This window comes from Taudactylus pleione, unplaced genomic scaffold (assembly GCF_031769625.1).
Source record: "Taudactylus pleione unplaced genomic scaffold, aTauple2 ptg000363l, whole genome shotgun sequence".
Lineage (NCBI taxonomy): Eukaryota > Metazoa > Chordata > Amphibia > Anura > Myobatrachidae > Taudactylus > Taudactylus pleione.
Window position 1 is genome coordinate 1,372,820 of NW_028284764.1, and position 18,788 is coordinate 1,391,607.

Genomic DNA, 18,788 nt, shown 5'->3' on the forward strand with positions numbered 1-18,788 from the left:
GTGGTTAATGCCAATTTTAAAAGCTTTCCAATGTGAACAAGGAATAAAAAAAACTTTTTGATTGTACATTTAGCCAATTTCCAGGGGTGGTTCTGGATTATTTGGAAACGGTGGGACTCGGGAGACAAAGCTAATCTCAAATGGGAGAGTGAGTGGGCTGGACTGACCTTTCATCGCTGTATTCGGTTATAAATGGGAGAGTGAGTGGGCTGGACTGACCTATCATCGCTGTGTTCGGTTATAAATGGGAGAGTGTGTGGGCTGGACTGACCTTTGTCTCTGTGGTTTTGAAGAAGGAGATCTTGTTAGGAAATGTTCTCCTAGTCTTGGGACATAGGGGGTCATTCAGACCCACTCGCGAGCGGCAGTACGCTCGCAAGTGGGTCGATGGTCCCCACTGCGCATGCGCACGACAGAGGGAGCTCCGTCGTGCGCATGTGCGAGACCCAGCGAGTGAAGGACTTTCCATCGCTCCGGGTCTCGCACCAAAGGGGGCGTGCTGTCGATGTTGATTGACAGCACGCCCCCTTTGGTGGGTGTTCCGGGGGCGTGCTTGCCAGACGGAGGCGTTCCTATGGGAACGCCTACCGTCTGAAGCCGGCCCCACTGACATCACTAGTGATGTCAGTGGGAGTGATTTTGGCTCCATTTTAATGGAGGTGGGCCCTGATTCAGAGCGAGCGCTCTGGTCAGAGCGTCCGGCTCTGAATCAGGGCCATACTTCTTTATAAGTTCAGTTTGAGACAGATAAAGTACATACAAAACATGGGAGAATGTAAGCTCTTATGAGCAGGGTCCTCTACCGTCTTGTGCTTCTCCTTACTCTACTTTCATCTACTTCTTACTCTCTACTAGGGCACCTAACACTTGGTTGCTTTGCATTGTTGCTTATCTGGGTGTTATGGTCACAAATGTAGCAATGTATATTATCCATGTCCTGTATTGTATTGTATTGTATTGTACTATACTGTACTGTAAGTCACTGTAAATCAACCCATTTGTTTATGTACTGTGTAAGGCGCTGCGGAACACTTGTGGCGCCATATAAATAAATGATAATAATAATAATAATAATAATGGGAGAATCTAAGTGCCAAGTATCAGACACCTGAGGAAGGGGAGCACGGCCCTAAGAGCTTACAATCTAGCTAGGTTACTGGGGGATGGCCAATGTGGGTGGTTTGGCTGCAAAGAGACAATTGTGAGTTATCCAGTTGTGAGGTACGTAATGGAGTTATCCAGGGCTTTGATGTTTTCTTCTTAAGCCCATTGCCACCTGTGTGCCGTATAGGGCGTGAAACTACCTACTGGTCCGTTCTAACAGCTGAGTATCCAATCAGCAGGCAGCCATGAGGAAATGGCGCACAACTTCGCTACCTCATTGTGATGGCGTTTACTAATAATGAATTAAAATATTAAAATTAATTGCATAAGGCTGCCGCTTGCTCTTTTCTTAAGATATGATAAGGTACAATGAGTAGTTAATATTGGTAAATAATAAAATAAATATTAAACTATAGAGGTCTTTCATAAAATAATGTGAGCTGGCTGTCATGTTCTGCGCTATGTTCGGCGGTACCTGTGTGATGATTGATTTTAAGAAGTTGGCCAGGCGTCATGGGTCTCGGGGTTGTGGATGGAAACGCAGCTCAGCCCAGCATTCGGGTCTCCAGTACACACATGTGTAGGATAATGACAGCTGTCTAGACGTTAAGACACGCCCCTTTTCTCAGCAAACTGGGATGTCAACTTGCACTAATTACTAATTACTCTTTAAGGACGGGAGTTATTAGCTTCGGAATGCTGCTTTGTTCCTTATTCGTATCTCACGGCCTGTCACTGTGAATACAGGCCCTGAGTCAGAGCCGGACGCTCTGACAGAGCGCTCGCTCTGAATCAGGGCCGGCCTTCTTGTTTTTTAGAACGGCCCCCTGGCCGCTCGCATAGCTGTGGGTGACCACCCACAGCTATAGCGAGCGGCCAGGAGTATGGTCGCGATGGTCAAGAGCATCGCGACCATCGGGCTTGCGACGAGACCCTTGTGGTAGGGTCTCGTTGCTGCAGGCCCCAGAGAGATTTCGGCTCTCACAGAGCCAAAATCTCTCCCACTGACATCAGTGGGGCCGTCCCCAAACGTAGGCGTTCACATGGGAACGCCTCCGTTTGGGAAGCCACTCCCCCAGCCCGCCCACCAAAGGGGGTGTGCTGTCACTCAACATCGACAGCACGCTCCCTTTGGTACGAGACCCGGAGTGACGGTTTGCCCGTTGCCATCCGGGTCTTGCGCATGCGCGCGACGGAGCCGGCTCTGTCGTGCGCATGCGCACTGGGCCACCATCGACCCGCTTGCGAGCGCATATCACTCGCGAGCGGGTCTGAATCAGACCCACATAGCGTAATAAAGAAAAAAAGTGGCAGGCGTTACTGTTACCTGTGTCTCGGTCGTGTTCTGCGTGGAGGCAAACAGCTCCATCTCTCCGTCCTCGCCCTTCGGGACGGCAATACAACAGTTTGTTTCCAGATAAAAGTGCTCTTGTCCGCCGATATAAATCTCCCCTGTAAAATAGGAACATTGCAGATTTACATCAGTGAGAAACCACATCTAAGGGGGAATAACTGTACGGAGGAATCTCTACTGAAATATATATTTTATATATATATATATATATATATATATATATATATATATATATATATATATAAGCAAGAATGCGTGTCTGTCTGTCTGTTTGAGCTTTATGCAGAGTTTTGGACCAAGTTTCACCAAATTTCGCATTGTAGTGTAGTTTGACCAGAATCAGGTTTTTGCATAATTATGAACTTCGTCAGGGCCACACACTGTCACACAATCTCTAAAAATGGGGACATTCTTAAATTACACAGATTCCGGGGCTGGCTCCAGTGGAAATTGGCAGTCTGCCAAAAACCTGTGCGAAAGCTATAAAAGTATCCTTTTACCCCCTCACAGTCTGAGCAAGTGTCAAACTTTATGACTCATGTAAATTCATATTAAATTAAATCCAGAGTCAGTCCTTTTTATAGTGACCATATATATTAGTCAGCCCTTTGTGTTTGCATGCAAGGGCGTAACTAGAACTTTGGGGGCCACATAGCAAGATCTTAAAAAAGCCCCCCCCCAGAGGTAAAAATAAAACACGTACATTTGCCCCCACAGAAAGCTCATTCGTGTTATGCCACACAGAACCCATTTAGGTTATGCCCCACAGTAGTACCCCTTATACACATTATGCCATGCAGAAGTAGTGCCCCTTATACATTATGCCACACAGTAATGTCCCTTATACTACACAGTATTGCCCCTTACACATTATACCACACAGTAATGCCCTTCACAGATTATGCCACATAGTAGTAGTGCCCCATATAACACATCATACCACACAGTAATGCCCCATACACATTATGCCCCCCTCCCAGCAACTCACCGTGTCCATCTAGCAGCCTCTTATCTCCCCCCGAGTCCCTCCAGCAGCGTATTGCCTCCCCCTGTGCGCCATCAGCAGCCAGCAGGTGTGGATTTGGGGCCGGGCCACCAGCTAATTACAGCTTAAGCACCAGCAGACATGGACAGACAGCGCAATTGGTGGATAAAACCAGGGATGGAAGCTTCCCACAAACATTGAACCAGTGATGGGGACCCCCGAATCGTGAGCACCAATCCATATATATCAGGATCTCATTGTTCTAGTCAGTTCAATCAGATGAAGGCATGAGCGGGTCCAGTCACTGTAGAATGGTTACATTAAACTGCGCTATTTAATACTTGGTATTTGAGCTTTAGGAACGTGGTCAAAGCTTAGGCGGCACATTCAAATTGTGACCACTGTATAATTTTGGCATCAGGGAAAAGGCAATGATAGAGGTCAATGGGGGCGATTCAATTCAACGCGAATTGAATAGCACCGGGAGCGAGCTCCCGGAGCTATTCAATTCAGTGCGCTCTGTGGTCAGAGAATGCCGGTTATCGCGCTCATCGAGCCTTAGCAAGGGTGTTAAGGCGCGGTAAGCGGCATTCTCTGACCAAAGTGCCGGGCGCGTGGCTGTTAGCGCTGCGCTATGTAGAAAAACAGCCGCCCACCCGGCTCTTTGGCCGGATTTCTATTCGCATCCCCAGGGGGGTGCGAGAAGAAATCCTTAGCGCGCCCATACAGCGCGGTGTATTGAATAGCTTCGGGAGTCCCTCCCGACGCTATTCAATAGTGCGTTGAATTGAATTCCCCCCAATGGGGAAAGGGGTTTAGTATTAAAGCATCATAGTCCGGGAGAACCCTTTTCTTACATTGATGCCTCTTTTAATATACTCACATTTGTCTTTTTGCAGCCACCCCACCCACAGTGTCACATCTCACAGTTACCTATCTAGATTGTAAGCTCTTGGGAGCAGTGCTCTCCTTCTTCAGGTGTCCGATCCCTGGCGCATCTTATGTGAGATATAAATAAAAAAGAAATATTGCCGCGCTCGGTTTTACCCACATTGTACATGGTACCTGTTGCGTTGCAGTATTAATGTCATATATGTATACTAGGGGTGTGCACCGGCCACTTTTCGTGTTTTGTGTTTTGGTTTTGGATCTGGATCTTTCTTCGTGTTTTGGATCTGGATTGGTTTTGCCAAAACCACCCTTCCGTGTTTTGGGTTCTGGGTTTTGTGTTTTGGATCTGTATTTTTTTGAAAAAAAGCATAAAAACAGCTAAAATCACAGAATTTGTAGGTTTTTCTGCTCCTATGCTATTATTAACCTCAATAACCTTAATTTCCACTCATTTCCAGTCTATTCTGAACACCTCACACCTCACAATAGTGTTTTTATGTCCAAAAGGTTGCACCGAGGTAGCTGGATGACTATGCTAAGCGACACGAGTGGGCGGCACAAACACGTGACCCATCTAGGAGTGACACTGCAGTGGCAGACAGGATGGCAGTTAGAAAAACTAGGCCCCAAACTGTACATAATGCAAAGAAAAAAAGAGGTGCAAGATGGAATTGTCCTTGGGCCCTCCCACCCACCCTTATGTTGTATAAACAGGACATGCACACTTTAACAAATCAATCATTTCAGCGCCAGGGTCTGCCACACAACTGTGGCTGAAATGATTGGTTCGTTTGGGCCCCCACAAAACAAGCTGGCAATTAATGTGTCCCTGCACAAACTGGCTCTACGGAGGCAAGATGTCATCCTCATCCTCCTCATCCACCGATTCCTCACCCTCTTCAGTGTGTACATCCTCATCCTCACAAAGTATTAACTCGTCCCCACTTGAATCCACCACCACAGGTCCCTCTGTACGTTCTGGAGGCTGGTCTCCCTGGAAGAGCTGATAATTCATTTTGATGAACATCATCTTCTCCACATTCTGTGGAAGCAACCTCCTACGCCTTTCGCTGACAAGGTTCCCGGCTGCACTAAACACTCTTTCGGAGTACACACTGGAGGGGGGGCAACTCAGGTAAAATAGAGCCAGTTTGTACAGGGGCCTCCAAATTGCCTCTTTTTCCTGCCAGTACAGGTATGGACTGTCTGACATGCCTACTTGGATGCTGTCACCGATGTAATCCTCCACCATTCTGTCAATGGTGACAGTATCATATGCAGTGACAGTAGACATGTCAGAAATTGTTGCCAGGTCCTTCAGTCCGGACCAGATGTCCAAACTTGGTCCTGCCTGCCCTGCATCACCGCCAGCGGGTTGCTTAGGATACCTAAGTTTTTTCCTGGCAGCCCCAGTTGCGGGAGAAAATGAAGAAGGAGCCGTTGACGTGTCACGTTCCGCTTCAGCTGACAGTGTGTTCACCAGCAGGTCTTTGCACCTCTGCAGGCTTGTGTCGGCCGGAAAGAGAGACACCACATAGGCTTTAAACCTAGGATCGAGCACGGTGGCCAAAATGTAGTGGTCTGATTTCAACAGATTGACCACCCTGGAATCCTGGCAAAGCGAATGAAGGGCTTCATCCACAAGTCCCACATGCCGAGCGGAATCGCTCCGTCTTAGCTCCTCCTTCACTTTCTCCAGCTGCTTCTGCAAAAGCCTGATGAGGGGAATGACCTGACTCAAGCTGGCAGTGTCTGAACTGACTTCACGTGTGGCAAGTTCGAAGGGCTGAAGAACCTTGCACAACACGGAAATCATTCTCCACTGCGCTTGAGTCAGGTGCATACCCCCTCCTTTGCCTATGTCATAGGTGGATGTATAGGCTTGTATGGCCTTTTGCTGCTCCTCCATCCTCTGAAGCATATAGAGGGTTGAGTTCCACCGCGTCACAACCTCTTGCTTCAGGTGATGGCGGGGCAGGTTCAAGAGTGTTTGCTGGCGCTCCAGTCTTCGGCACGCAGTCGCTGAATGGCGAAAGTGGCCAGAAATTTTTCGGGCCACCCAAAGCGTCTCCTGCACGCCCCTGTCGCTTTTCAGAAAATTCTGCACCACCAAGTTTATTGTGTGAGCAAAACATGGGACGTGCTGGAATTTGCCCAGATGTAATGCCCGCACAATATTGGTGGCGTTGTCAGATATCACAAATCCCCAGGAGAGTCTAAGTGGGGTAAGCCACTGGGCGATGATTTCCCTCAGTTTCTCTAAGAGGTTGTCGGCGGTGTGCCTCTTACTGAAACCGGTGATACACAGCGTAGCCTGCCTTGTAACGAGCTGGCGTTTCTGAGATGCTGCTACTGGTGACGCTGCTGCTGTTGCTGCGTAAGGTGATACATCTACCCAGTGGGCTGTCACAGTCATATAGTCCTTAGTCTGCCCTGTTCCACTTGTCCACATGTCCGTGGTTAAGTGGACATTGTGTACAACGGCATTTTTCAGGACACTGAGGACACTTTTTCTGACGTTTCTGTACAGTCTCGGTATCGCCTGCCTAGTGAAGTGGAATCTAGACGGGATTTGGAACCGGGGACACACTACCTCCATCAATTGTCTAAATCCCACTGCACTAATGGCGGATACCGGACGCACGTCTAACACCAACATAGCAGTCAAGGCCTCAGTTATACGTTTTGCTTCAGGATGACTGCTGTCGTACTTCATCCTCCTCGCTAAGGACTGTTGGAGGGTCAATTGTTTAGTAAAAGTAGTGGTGTTCCTACTTCCTCTCTGGGATGATGAACGACTCCCAGCAGCAGCAGCAACAGCAGCAGCGGCAGCAGTAGGCGTAGCAATGCAGGATCCTCCGGAGGAATCCCGGATAGGAGAGTCAGTCATGCCAGTGATATGGCCTGCAGGACTACTTCCGATCCTGACTAAGGAGGAAATTGACGAGGAGGGAGTTGACGGTGTGGTTTGCAGGCGCTTGGATACAACAGGACAACGGGATTTAGGTGTCCCTGGACTGCTTACGGTCTGAGCCAAAGTTTCTGAACTTGACAGTAACTTTTTATGAACGCGCTGCAGGTGCCGTATAAGGGAGGATGTTCCTAGGTGGTTGACGTCCCTACCCCTACTTATTTCACCTTTACATATGGTACATATGGCAAGACAGTTGTTGTCCGGATTTGGATAGAAATATTGCCAGACCAAAGAGGTGGAATGTTTGGTCTTCTGCCCAGGCATGACCGTGATGGGCTTTTTCATCCCACGGACAACAACTGTCTCCCCCGGAGCCTGATTTAAACAAACCACATCACCATCAGAATCCTCCTCGCCAACTTCCTCCTCAGCGCCAGCTACACCAGTATCCTCATCCTGTTGTACTTCAACAGTGACATCTTCAATTTGCATATCAGCAAGTGGACTGTGGGTGCTCCTTTCAGCACTTGCAGGGGGCGTGCAAATGGTGGAAAGAGCCACCTCTTCCCGCCCAGTGCTGGGAAGGTCAGGCATCGCAACCACCACCACACTTGGACTCTCCTTGGGGATTTGTGATATCTTCTTAGAAAGCACAGTTCTTCGCTGTGCTTTTGCCAGCTTAACTCTTTTGATTTTTTTAGTGGGAGGAGTGCTTCCATCGTCATGTGAAGCTGAACCACTAGTCATGAACATACTAGGGATCGACCTTAGCCGTTCCTTGCCACTCCGTGTCGTAAATGGCATATTGGCAAGTTTACGTTTCTCTTCAGCTGATTTAAATGTCTTTTTCAAGGTCATTTTCCTGAACTTTGCCATTTGGGATTGTATGTGCCCTCTACTATGACATTGGGCATCGGCCTTGGCAGACGACGTTGATGGCATGTTATCGTCTATGTCATGACTAGTGGCAGCAGCTTCAGCACTAGGAGGAAGTGGTTCTTGATCTTTCTCTATTTTATTTTTATCGGAGAAAGTTTGGTCCTCCATTTATGTTATATCGATTTGATATATACGTGCGGCTAAACACAGAAAATAATTTTTTTTTTGGTTTGGACTGGAGTGTACTTTGTGGGTTACAGCACCCTTTAACGGTCAAGCCAGCCGGCCCTTTACTTATGACACAGGCGCACTCTTGGCACTACTTTGTTGATGCACGTGCGGCTACTGCGCACACAATTCACAAACACAGAAAATAATTTTTTTTTGGTTTGGACTGGAGTGTACTTTGGGGGTTACAGCACCCTTTAACGGTCAAGCCAGCCGGCCCTTTACTTATGACACAGGCGCACGCTTGGCACTACTTTGTTGATGCACGTGCGGCTACTGCGCACACAATTCACAAACACAGAAAATAATTTTTTTTTGGTTTGGACTGGAGTGTACTTTCGGGGGTTACAGCACCCTTTAACGGTCAAGCCAGCCGGCCCTTTACTTATGACACAGGCGCACGCTTGGCACTACTTTGTTGATGCACGTGCGGCTACTGCGCACACAATTCACAAACACAGAAAATAATTTTTTTTTGGTTTGGACTGGAGTGTACTTTCGGGGGTTACAGCACCCTTTAACGGTCAAGCCAGCCGGCCCTTTACTTATGACACAGGCGCACGCTTGGCACTACTTTGTTGATGCACGTGCGGCTACTGCGCACACAATTCACAAACACAGAAAATAATTTTTTTTTAGGTTTGGACTGGAGTGTACTTTCGGGGGTTACAGCACCCTTAACGGTCAAGCCAGCCGGCCCTTTACTTATGACACAGGCGCACGCTTGGCACTACTTTGTTGATGCACGTGCGGCTACTGCGCACACAATTCACAAACACAGAAAATAATTTTTTTTTTGGTTTGGACTGGAGTGTACTTTCGGGGGTTACAGCACCCTTAACGGTCAAGCCAGCCGGCCCTTTACTTATGACACAGGCGCACGCTTGGCACTACTTTGTTGATGCACGTGCGGCTACTGCGCACACAATTCACAAACACAGAAAATAATTTTTTTTTGGTTTGGACTGGAGTGTACTTTCAGGGGTTACAGCACCCTTTAACGGTCAAGCCAGCCGGCCCTTTACTTATGACACAGGCGCACGCTTGGCACTACTTTGTTGATGCACGTGCGGCTACTGCGCACACAATTCACAAACACAGAAAATAATTTTTTTTTGGTTTGGACTGGAGTGTACTTTCGGGGGTTACAGCACCCTTTAACGGTCAAGCCAGCCGGCCCTTTACTTATGACACAGGCGCACTCTTGGCACTACTTTGTTGATGCACGTGCGGCTACTGCGCACACAATTCACAAACACAGAAAATAATTTTTTTTTAGGTTTGGACTGGAGTGTACTTTCGGGGGTTACAGCACCCTTAACGGTCAAGCCAGCCGGCCCTTTACTTATGACACAGGCGCACGCTTGGCACTACTTTGTTGATGCACGTGCGGCTACTGCGCACACAATTCACAAACACAGAAAATAATTTTTTTTTGGTTTGGACTGGAGTGTACTTTCGGAGGTTACAGCACCCTTTAACGGTCAAGCCAGCCGGCCCTTTACTTATGACACAGGCGCACGCTTGGCACTACTTTGTTGATGCACGTGCGGCTACTGCGCACACAATTCACAAACACAGAAAATAATTTTTTTTTAGGTTTGGACTGGAGTGTACTTTCGGGGGTTACAGCACCCTTAACGGTCAAGCCAGCCGGCCCTTTACTTATGACACAGGCGCACGCTTGGCACTACTTTGTTGATGCACGTGCGGCTACTGCGCACACAATTCACAAACACAGAAAATAATTTTTTTTTAGGTTTGGACTGGAGTGTACTTTCGGGGGTTACAGCACCCTTAACGGTCAAGCCAGCCGGCCCTTTACTTATGACACAGGCGCACGCTTGGCACTACTTTGTTGATGCACGTGCGGCTACTGCGCACACAATTCACAAACACAGAAAATAATTTTTTTTTTGGTTTGGACTGGAGTGTACTTTCGGGGGTTACAGCACCCTTAACGGTCAAGCCAGCCGGCCCTTTACTTATGACACAGGCGCACGCTTGGCACTACTTTGTTGATGCACGTGCGGCTACTGCGCACACAATTCACAAACACAGAAAATAATTTTTTTTTGGGTTTGGACTGGAGTGTACTTTCGGGGGTTACAGCACCCTTAACGGTCAAGCCAGCCGGCCCTTTACTTATGACACAGGCGCACGTTTGGCACTACTTTGTTGATGCACGTGCGGCTACTGCGCACACAATTCACAAACACAGAAAATAATTTTTTTTTTGGTTTGGACTGGAGTGTACTTTCGGGGGTTACAGCACCCTTAACGGTCAAGCCAGCCGGCCCTTTACTTATGACACAGGCGCACGTTTGGCACTACTTTGTTGATGCACGTGCGGCTACTGCGCACACAATTCACAAACACAGAAAATAATTTTTTTTTTGGTTTGGACTGGAGTGTACTTTCGGGGGTTACAGCACCCTTAACGATCAAGCCAGCCGGCCCTTTACTTATGACACAGGCGCACGCTTGGCACTACTTTGTTGATGCACGTGCGGCTACTGCGCACACAATTCACAAACACAGAAAATAATTTTTTTTTTGGTTTGGACTGGAGTGTACTTTCGGGGGTTACAGCACCCTTAACGGTCAAGCCAGCCGGCCCTTTACTTATGACACAGGCGCACGCTTGGCACTACTTTGTTGATGCACGTGCGGCTACTGCGCACACAATTCACAAACACAGAAAATAATTTTTTTTTGGTTTGGACTGGAGTGTACTTTCGGGGGTTACAGCACCCTTTAACGGTCAAGCCAGCCGGCCCTTTACTTATGACACAGGCGCACGCTTGGCACTACTTTGTTGATGCACGTGCGGCTACTGCGCACACAATTCACAAACACAGAAAATATATTATTTTTTTAGCACTTGGGGGGAGCACCCCTGATGGACAGAGCACCCCCTGGACAACACTACAGCACCCCTTTAGGACTGGGACACTGCACAGGACTTTGGAGTGGACACAGCCCCTATGGAGAACTGACTGCACAACACAGTCCAGCCAGCCCCTATGGACTTTGAAGTAGTGGACACAGCCCCTATTAACAACAGCAGCACAGCACAACACAGCCAGCCCCTATGGACTTTGAAGTAGTGGACAACAGCAGCACTACACTACACTACACTACACAGCACTAACTCCCACCCTCCCTCTTCACTGTCCACAGCCGAGTGAGAAAATGGCGCCGACGCGGGTACCTTATATAGGATCCAAAACCCGCGAGACTCGGAAGGCGGGATGATGACGTTTTGCCTCGATGTCAGATCCGAGTCAGGCGGGAAAAGTCGAGCCTGACTCGGATCGGACTCGGATCGGGGGGGCTCGGGGGGGTTCGGATTTCAGAAATCGGGTTCGGATTTCAGAAATCCGAACCCGCTCACCCCTAATGTATACAAAACAGAAAGACCTTCGCAATCGGCGCTTACAATAATATACTGCAAATCTGAGTATCTAGCAAATAACAGCATGGGGAATTTTGTTCATACTTTGATCAAAACATCTAAGTTTCCAGCTCACCATCAAGGGACTCCAATTCTCTGTATGTCCCTACACTAGCATATAGGCCCAACATACAGTACCATTACATTGCAGTTAAATGCACTCACCTCTCAGATACAGAAAGTACTAGCTTTTGAGCTGCACCCAACTAGGCCTTTCATAGCATTAGTTGCAACTTAATGGTGTGTTGGGCATATAATGCTACACCTGCATAAGCAAACACATACTCCCGGCCTGATTCAGCAGAAAACGAAGGGAAGCGATTCCCGATGTTCGTGAGTCTGGGCATGCGCAGGACCCGTACTGCGATATCGCTCAATTTGGGAGCAGACTGTCAGTGATTGACAGTCTGTTGCCATTTCATGACGGGGAGGAGGGGTTCCCAAAACGGAGGTGTGTTGCCACCCGTTGTGGGAAGTGACGAGGCCAGGATCTCCATGGCCTGGCAGAGATTTCCTGGCCTCTTTTTAGCATCTGTGGCGACCGGCTTGCATGGCCCCGTGGCTCACTTAGCCGGCCGATGGGATCGCAGATGATGCAATGTTGCTTTGTAGAACGTTGATCGGATCGGCAATGCGTGACGCCTGCTGCTGCATTACCATATTAGAGCTAGTGCGTCCACAGCTGGGTCAGACCCTCCATACACGACTTGGAGTTTTGTTACCTTCAAGGACGTGATCTGCCTCCTGAAAGCCTCGCTCTATGTTCCCATTCTCAATCCTCTTCATGGGCAGATAAAAGGACTCCTTGTCAATCGCTTCCTATAGGATTGTTACAGAAAGGTGACATTGTAGACAGATACTACACATAAATAAACACTCTTTGAAGGGTATTCAATTAGAGGTGATAAGTCGTAAAATTTCCGCCTGTCCGACTTTTCGCCTCATTCGCCTGTTTCAGAGGCGAAATCATTCCGTGCGCGTCCCCGCTTTTCGCCTAATTGAATTGCAAGACAGGCGAAAACAGAAATAGGCGAATGCGGAACAGGTGAAAAGTACTGAAAGAATTGGGGAAATCAGTCTGTACCCCAGAAAAAGATGCACTTACATAGGGAATCACTATAGATGTGTACTAATAGCCCTAATAACATAGGGAATCACTATAGATGTGTACTAATTGCCCTAATAACATAGGGAATCACTATAGATGTGTACTAATAGCCCTAATAACATAGGGAATCACTATAGATTAGGGGTGTGCACCGGACACTTTTCGTGTTTTGTGTTTTGGTTTTGGATCTGGATCTTTCTTCGTGTTTTGGATCTGGATTGGTTTTGCCAAAACCACCCTTCCGTGTTTTGGGTTCTGGGTTTTGTGTTTTGGATCTGGATTTTTTCTTAAAAAAAAAAAAAAAACGCTAAAATCACATAAATGGGCCTTTTTTTGTTCCTACGCTATTAATAACCCCAATAACATTAATTTCCACTCATTTCCACTCTATTCTGAACACCTCACACCTCACAATATTGTTTTTAGGCCAAAAGGTTGTACCGAGGAAGCTGGATGACTATGCTAAGCGACACAAGGGGGCGGCACAAACACGTGGCCCATCTAGGAGTGGCACTGCAGTGGCAGACAGGAAGCCAATCAGCGTTATGGTGCCCATTTGCATGTAGCACGAACCCGGGAGATCCGTGCTACATGCATCTGTGTGATTGGCACAGAGCAATGACAGGTCCGTGAGACCCGTCTGTGCTGCTGTGGTAAAAAAAAAAAAAAAAACCTGTGTAAAAAAAGAAAAAAATGGCGTGCACCCCCCCAAAAAAGAGCAACCAGCCCCGGGCATTAGTAACCCAGTGCTGGGTGTGCTTAAATACAGGGGACAAACGACGTAGGGGTCCCCTGTACTTAAGCACAACCAGCACCGGGCTAGTCAGAACCAGCGCTGGTTGCCAAAATACGGGGGACAAACGACGTAGGGGTCCCCTGTATTCTGCGCAACCAGCTCTGGGCTCTGATCCGGTCCTGGTTCTGGAAATATAGGGGACAAAAAATGAGTAGGGTTCCCCTGTATGTTCCAGAACCAGCACTGGACTTTTTCTAGCGGGGGGCTGATGCCACAGCCAGGGGAGCCCTTTCACCGGGCCCCCCAGCCGCAGCATCAACCCTGACCGCTAGTCAGCCCAGGCCGGGGATCCCTGGAGAGCTGGGGACCCCCCCAATAAAGGGGTCACCCTCTCCAGGGCACCCCAGGCCCAGGCTGATAGCCCGGGGCTATCCCCGCCACCCCTGGTGGTGGTGGGTGGCGGGTTGATTGTGTGGTGTGGTGTAAATAAAGAATATCAAACATTGTCTTTACAAGTAGAACTGCAAGTCCCAGCTAGCCTGCCCCGCATGCTGGTACTTGGAGAACCACAAGTACCAGCATGCAGGGCATTAAGGGCCCACTAGTACCTGTAGTTCACCTGTAAAAAAAATGTTTAAAAAAACACAGGACACACACACCGTGACAGTATAAGTTTATTAAACATACATACACACACACACATGTACACATACTCACCTATGTAACCTGTAGCATCGGTCCACTTGTCCGGTAAAGTATCCCTAGGGGACCTGTGAAAAAAAACATACTCACCATCTCCTATGCGAGGTTCTGTCCTCTTCGTTCCAAAGTAGGCATCCCCGGACTTGGCAAAAAAAAAAACGAAAACGCGATCCACGAACTTAGTACCGTTCTATAGAACGGTACTTCCCGAATGAGAGCTTAGCGGCGGGGTATCACCATGGAAACCCCGCTGCTAAGCGTTCATTGGCTGAGAGAGGTCATCTCCCGTCTCTCAGCCAATGAACGGCTCCCTCCATTGTAGTCAATGGTGGGAACCGCAGGGTAAACTTTAATAACCTTGCGGCTCCCAGCATTGACTACAATGGAGGGAGCCGTTCATTGGCTGAGAGAGACGGGAGATGGCCTCTCTCAGCCAATGAACGCTTAGCAGCGGGGTTTCCATGGTGATACCCCGCCGCTAAGCTCTCATTCGGGAAGTACCGTTCTATAGAACGGTACTAAGTTCGTGGATCGCGTTTTCGTTTTTTTTTTTGCCAAGTCCGGGGATGCCTACTTTGGAACGAAGAGGACAGAACCTCGCATAGGAGATGGTGAGTATGTTTTTTTTCACAGGTCCCCTATGGATACTTTACCGGACAAGTGGACCGATGCTACAGGGTTACATAGGTGAGTATGTGTACATGTGTGTGTGTGTGTGTGTGTGTGTATGTATGTTTAATAAACTTATACTGTCACGGTGTGTGTGTCCTGTGTTTTTTTTAAACATTTTTTTACAGGTGAACTACAGGTACTAGTGGGCCCTTAATGCCCTGCATGCTGGTACTTGTGGTTCTCCAAGTACCAGCATGCGGGGCAGGCTTGCTGGGACTTGCAGTTCTACTTGTAAAGACAATGTTTGATATTCTTTATTTACACCACACCACACAATCAACCCGCCACCCACCGCCACCAGGGGTGGCGGGGATAGCCCCGGGCTATCAGCATGGGCCTGGGGAGCCCTGGAGAGAGTGACCCCTTTATTGGGGGGGTCCCCAGCTCTCCAGGGATCCCCGGCCTGGGCTGACTAGCGGTCAGGGCTGATGCTGCGGCTGGGGGGCCCGGTGAAAGGGCTCCCCTGGCTGTGGCATCAGCCCCCCGCTAGAAAAAGTCCAGTGCTGGTTCTGGAACATACAGGGGAACCCTACTAATTTTTTTCCCCTGTATTTCCAGAACCAGGACCGGATCAGAGCCCAGAGCTGGTTGCGCAGAATACGGGGGACCCCTACGTCGTTTGTCCCCCGTATTTTGGCAACCAGCTCTGGTTCTGACTAGCCCAGTGCCGGTTGTGTTTAAGTACAGGGGACCCCTATGTCATTTGTCCCCTGTATTTAAGCACACCCAGCACTGGGTCACTAATGCCCGGGGCTGGTTGCTCTTTTTTTGGGGGGGGGGCACGCCATTTTTTTCTCTTTTTACACAGGTTTTTTTTTTTTTTTTTTACCACAGCAGCACAGACGGGTCTCACGGACCCGTTAGTGCTCTGTGTCAATGACACAGATGCAAGTAGCACGGATCTCCTGGTCCGTGCGTGCATCTGTGTCATTGAAATACACAGCAGCACAGACGGGTCTCACTGACCCATCTGTGCTCTGTGTCACTGTCAATCACACAGATGCATGTAGCACGGATCTCACGAGTCCGTGCTACATGCAAATGAGCACCATAATGCTGATTGGCTGAGAGCCGTGACAGACGGCTCTGTCAGCCAATCAGCACTTTGCCCATTAAAGGCAAAGGCATTTTTTTTAAAATGGCCGCTCGAGGCAAAACCTCGAGATCCGACAGCAGATCTCGAGGTTTTGCCTCGGGAGAGGGATCCGGGGCAGACAGGGAGATCCGAGCTTGGGCTCGGATCGCCCCGGATCCCCGAAGTTCGGGTGGGTTCGGTTCTCAGGGAACCGAACCCGCTCATCCCTACTATAGATGTGTACTAATAGCCCTAATAACATAGGGAATCACTATAGATGTGTACTAATAGCCCTAATAACATAGGGAATCACTATATAGCTGTGTACTAATAGCCCTAATAAGACTATTTTGGGTACTTAAGTTTTGTAAATTGTTTGATATTCGCGTCTTTGTTAACGTGGTGAAGAATGGCATAAAGCTGTATTTTTAGGTGAAAATAAGTAGTCCAGTCAAATTTGGGGTACATGAAAATGGGTGCTAGCATATTTTTATGTCTCTAAAGTGAACTTTTTAAAAACATGAAAAATCCACCTGCTGCATGCACCTGCAATCCCAAATACACCTGACCCATCCTTGCAGCCCCCCAAGAAGCCTATTTCGCTAGTTTTTATGCTTGTCCCCTGACTTTTTAAATTTTCACCCCACAAATGACATGTCTTTTTTGGGGTGTTCTTAGGTTTTTGTTTTTCTTGCAGATTTGTCTTTTGGGGGGCTGTCCAAAGGGTTCTGAGTAGTTTCCCCACGTTTGCACCCCAAAATAAAGATTTTGCACTTCTTTTCACCTGCTATTCATTGGAGAATCTTTTTTGGCGAATTCAATGCATCGAGTTTCCGCTTAGGCGAAATTGTCCTGGAATTGAATTAGGCGAAAAGTTTTTAGGCGAAATTAAAAAAAAAAAAAAAACAGGCGAAAAAGGCTTTTCGCCTCTAATTGAATATGGTCCTTTGTCTTGGTAGACTATAGGGGGTATAGTCTACTAACTCGCCCCTCCCGATTGTGGGGGGCAAGTTGATTGAACTCTTACCTTATTCAGTTCCATGCGTGATAATGCTTAATGTGTAAGCCAGTGTAACCACCATACATCCAATATGATTACAGACAGGAAGGGGTCGATTCATTCAACTTGCCCCCCCCCCCCCCCGCAAGCGAGAGGGGCGAGTTGTCATTGCAACAGCTTAGAATCGCCAGCAATGTCAGCGGAGCTCACCCTCCTCATGGCCCGATCTCCAGACGCCCCTCTATGGGGCTGCAAACAAAAATCTGCAAGACTGGAGCTACCGTAAATCTGTCATATAGCTGCGCTTACTGACCGCCACATTTATTTTGCAGGGGATAACAGAATCTAACCTGAAGTATGATATGTATAGGAAACAATTACTTCGCCTTGAGCAAAGCTTTATCTCAAAGGTGTAGAGTATTTAATACTTATATCTATGATTTCTATTTATTTTTAAGTACCTTTCATATATATATAAACCATCTTGTATCTAGATTTAGATTAATTAATACATGAATCCAGCACAGAGTGTAGACTATTTCCTGGTACATTTTTTCGGCAGTGCTGACTACAGGTACTTTAATCCGTATCGCCCTGACAAAGTAATGTCCTCGGGTTGAGGTTTTGCCCTGGCTGGACAGAACACAACTAGGTTTAGGAATATACAGTCAGGCATAGATAACAGACCTAAGCTTCCCCTACCAGCATCTTATTCTTTACATTCATTACCATAAATCAGTGTAGCTATATAACTACATCGGCACATGCTATATACCTGGATAGTAATAATGGGCTTCAGTTCTTCATATAAAACCTTCACGGCTTTTGCTGCCCGTTGTGCGTGTTCCTGGGTGTCAGCGATTACTGCGCCAATCACGTGTCCAATGCAAGTCACCTGTGCGACAGATTATAAAGATTCACAGCTGTCTCCAGTAGCCACCAATTAACATTAATACGTATATAATATACAGTATATAACTATATACCAGAGGCTTTGTTGCTGAATATTCATAACTCAAAGTGTACTATACTTGGGTTGAGTTTAATGTTAGTGTAACTCCAGCTCACCTGCTTGTATCTACACTGGATGTGTGATAAGTTACAATGTTATACACTAGGGATCTCATTCAGACCCCTCGCAAGTGCCTGAGCGCTGTTGGGCTCTGCGCACGCGCAGCGGCCGCACTGCGCGTGCGCAAGCCCTGGAGCGAGAGAGAAATTCTCTCGCTCCAGGACTCACTACAAAAGGGGCGGCTGTCAATGGTGATCGACAGCTCATCCCGTTTTGTAGGCGTGGTGGGGGGGTGGCTTCACAAATGGAGGCGTTCCCAAACAAACGCCTGCCGTTTGTGGGCGGCCCCACTGACATCACCAGTGGCGTTGTGGCCGGAGTGCATGCGGGACTGCTGCGCATGCGCAGTCCCGCGGACTGCACATGAGCGGCGCCCATTGCCGGCGGAGGGATCTGGGAGATCCCTCTGCCGGCTGAAATGCGGTAAGTCCCCATAGACTACAGCGGCTTACGCTATCTTCAGATAGCGTTAGTTGCTGGGGCCAATATCGGGAATGCTTCGCATTCCCGATATTGGTACATTTGGCAGCATCGCATCCCCCATAGAAACCTATGGGGGAGGCGGCTGCCGGCGGCAATGGAGGGATCGCAGCAGGTATCGGAGATACCTG

The 18,788-nt window shown here is 48.2% G+C and overlaps 1 protein-coding gene across 4 annotated transcripts in view; it reads right to left on the reverse strand.

Moving 5' to 3' along the window:
• The window catches only part of XDH (xanthine dehydrogenase), a 140,225-nt gene that overhangs the window by 35,274 nt on the left and 86,163 nt on the right, over positions 1 to 18,788 (reverse strand). For all 4 annotated transcript variants that reach the window (XM_088444433.1, XM_088444430.1, XM_088444432.1 and 1 more), the window contains 3 exons: positions 17,881 to 18,000; positions 12,535 to 12,631; positions 2,432 to 2,556 (listed from right to left, as the gene is read on the reverse strand). In XM_088444433.1, coding sequence (XP_088300559.1) covers positions 2,432 to 2,556; positions 12,535 to 12,631; positions 17,881 to 18,000 — 342 coding nt within the window. The remainder of the gene's footprint in view (positions 1 to 2,431; positions 2,557 to 12,534; positions 12,632 to 17,880; positions 18,001 to 18,788) is intronic.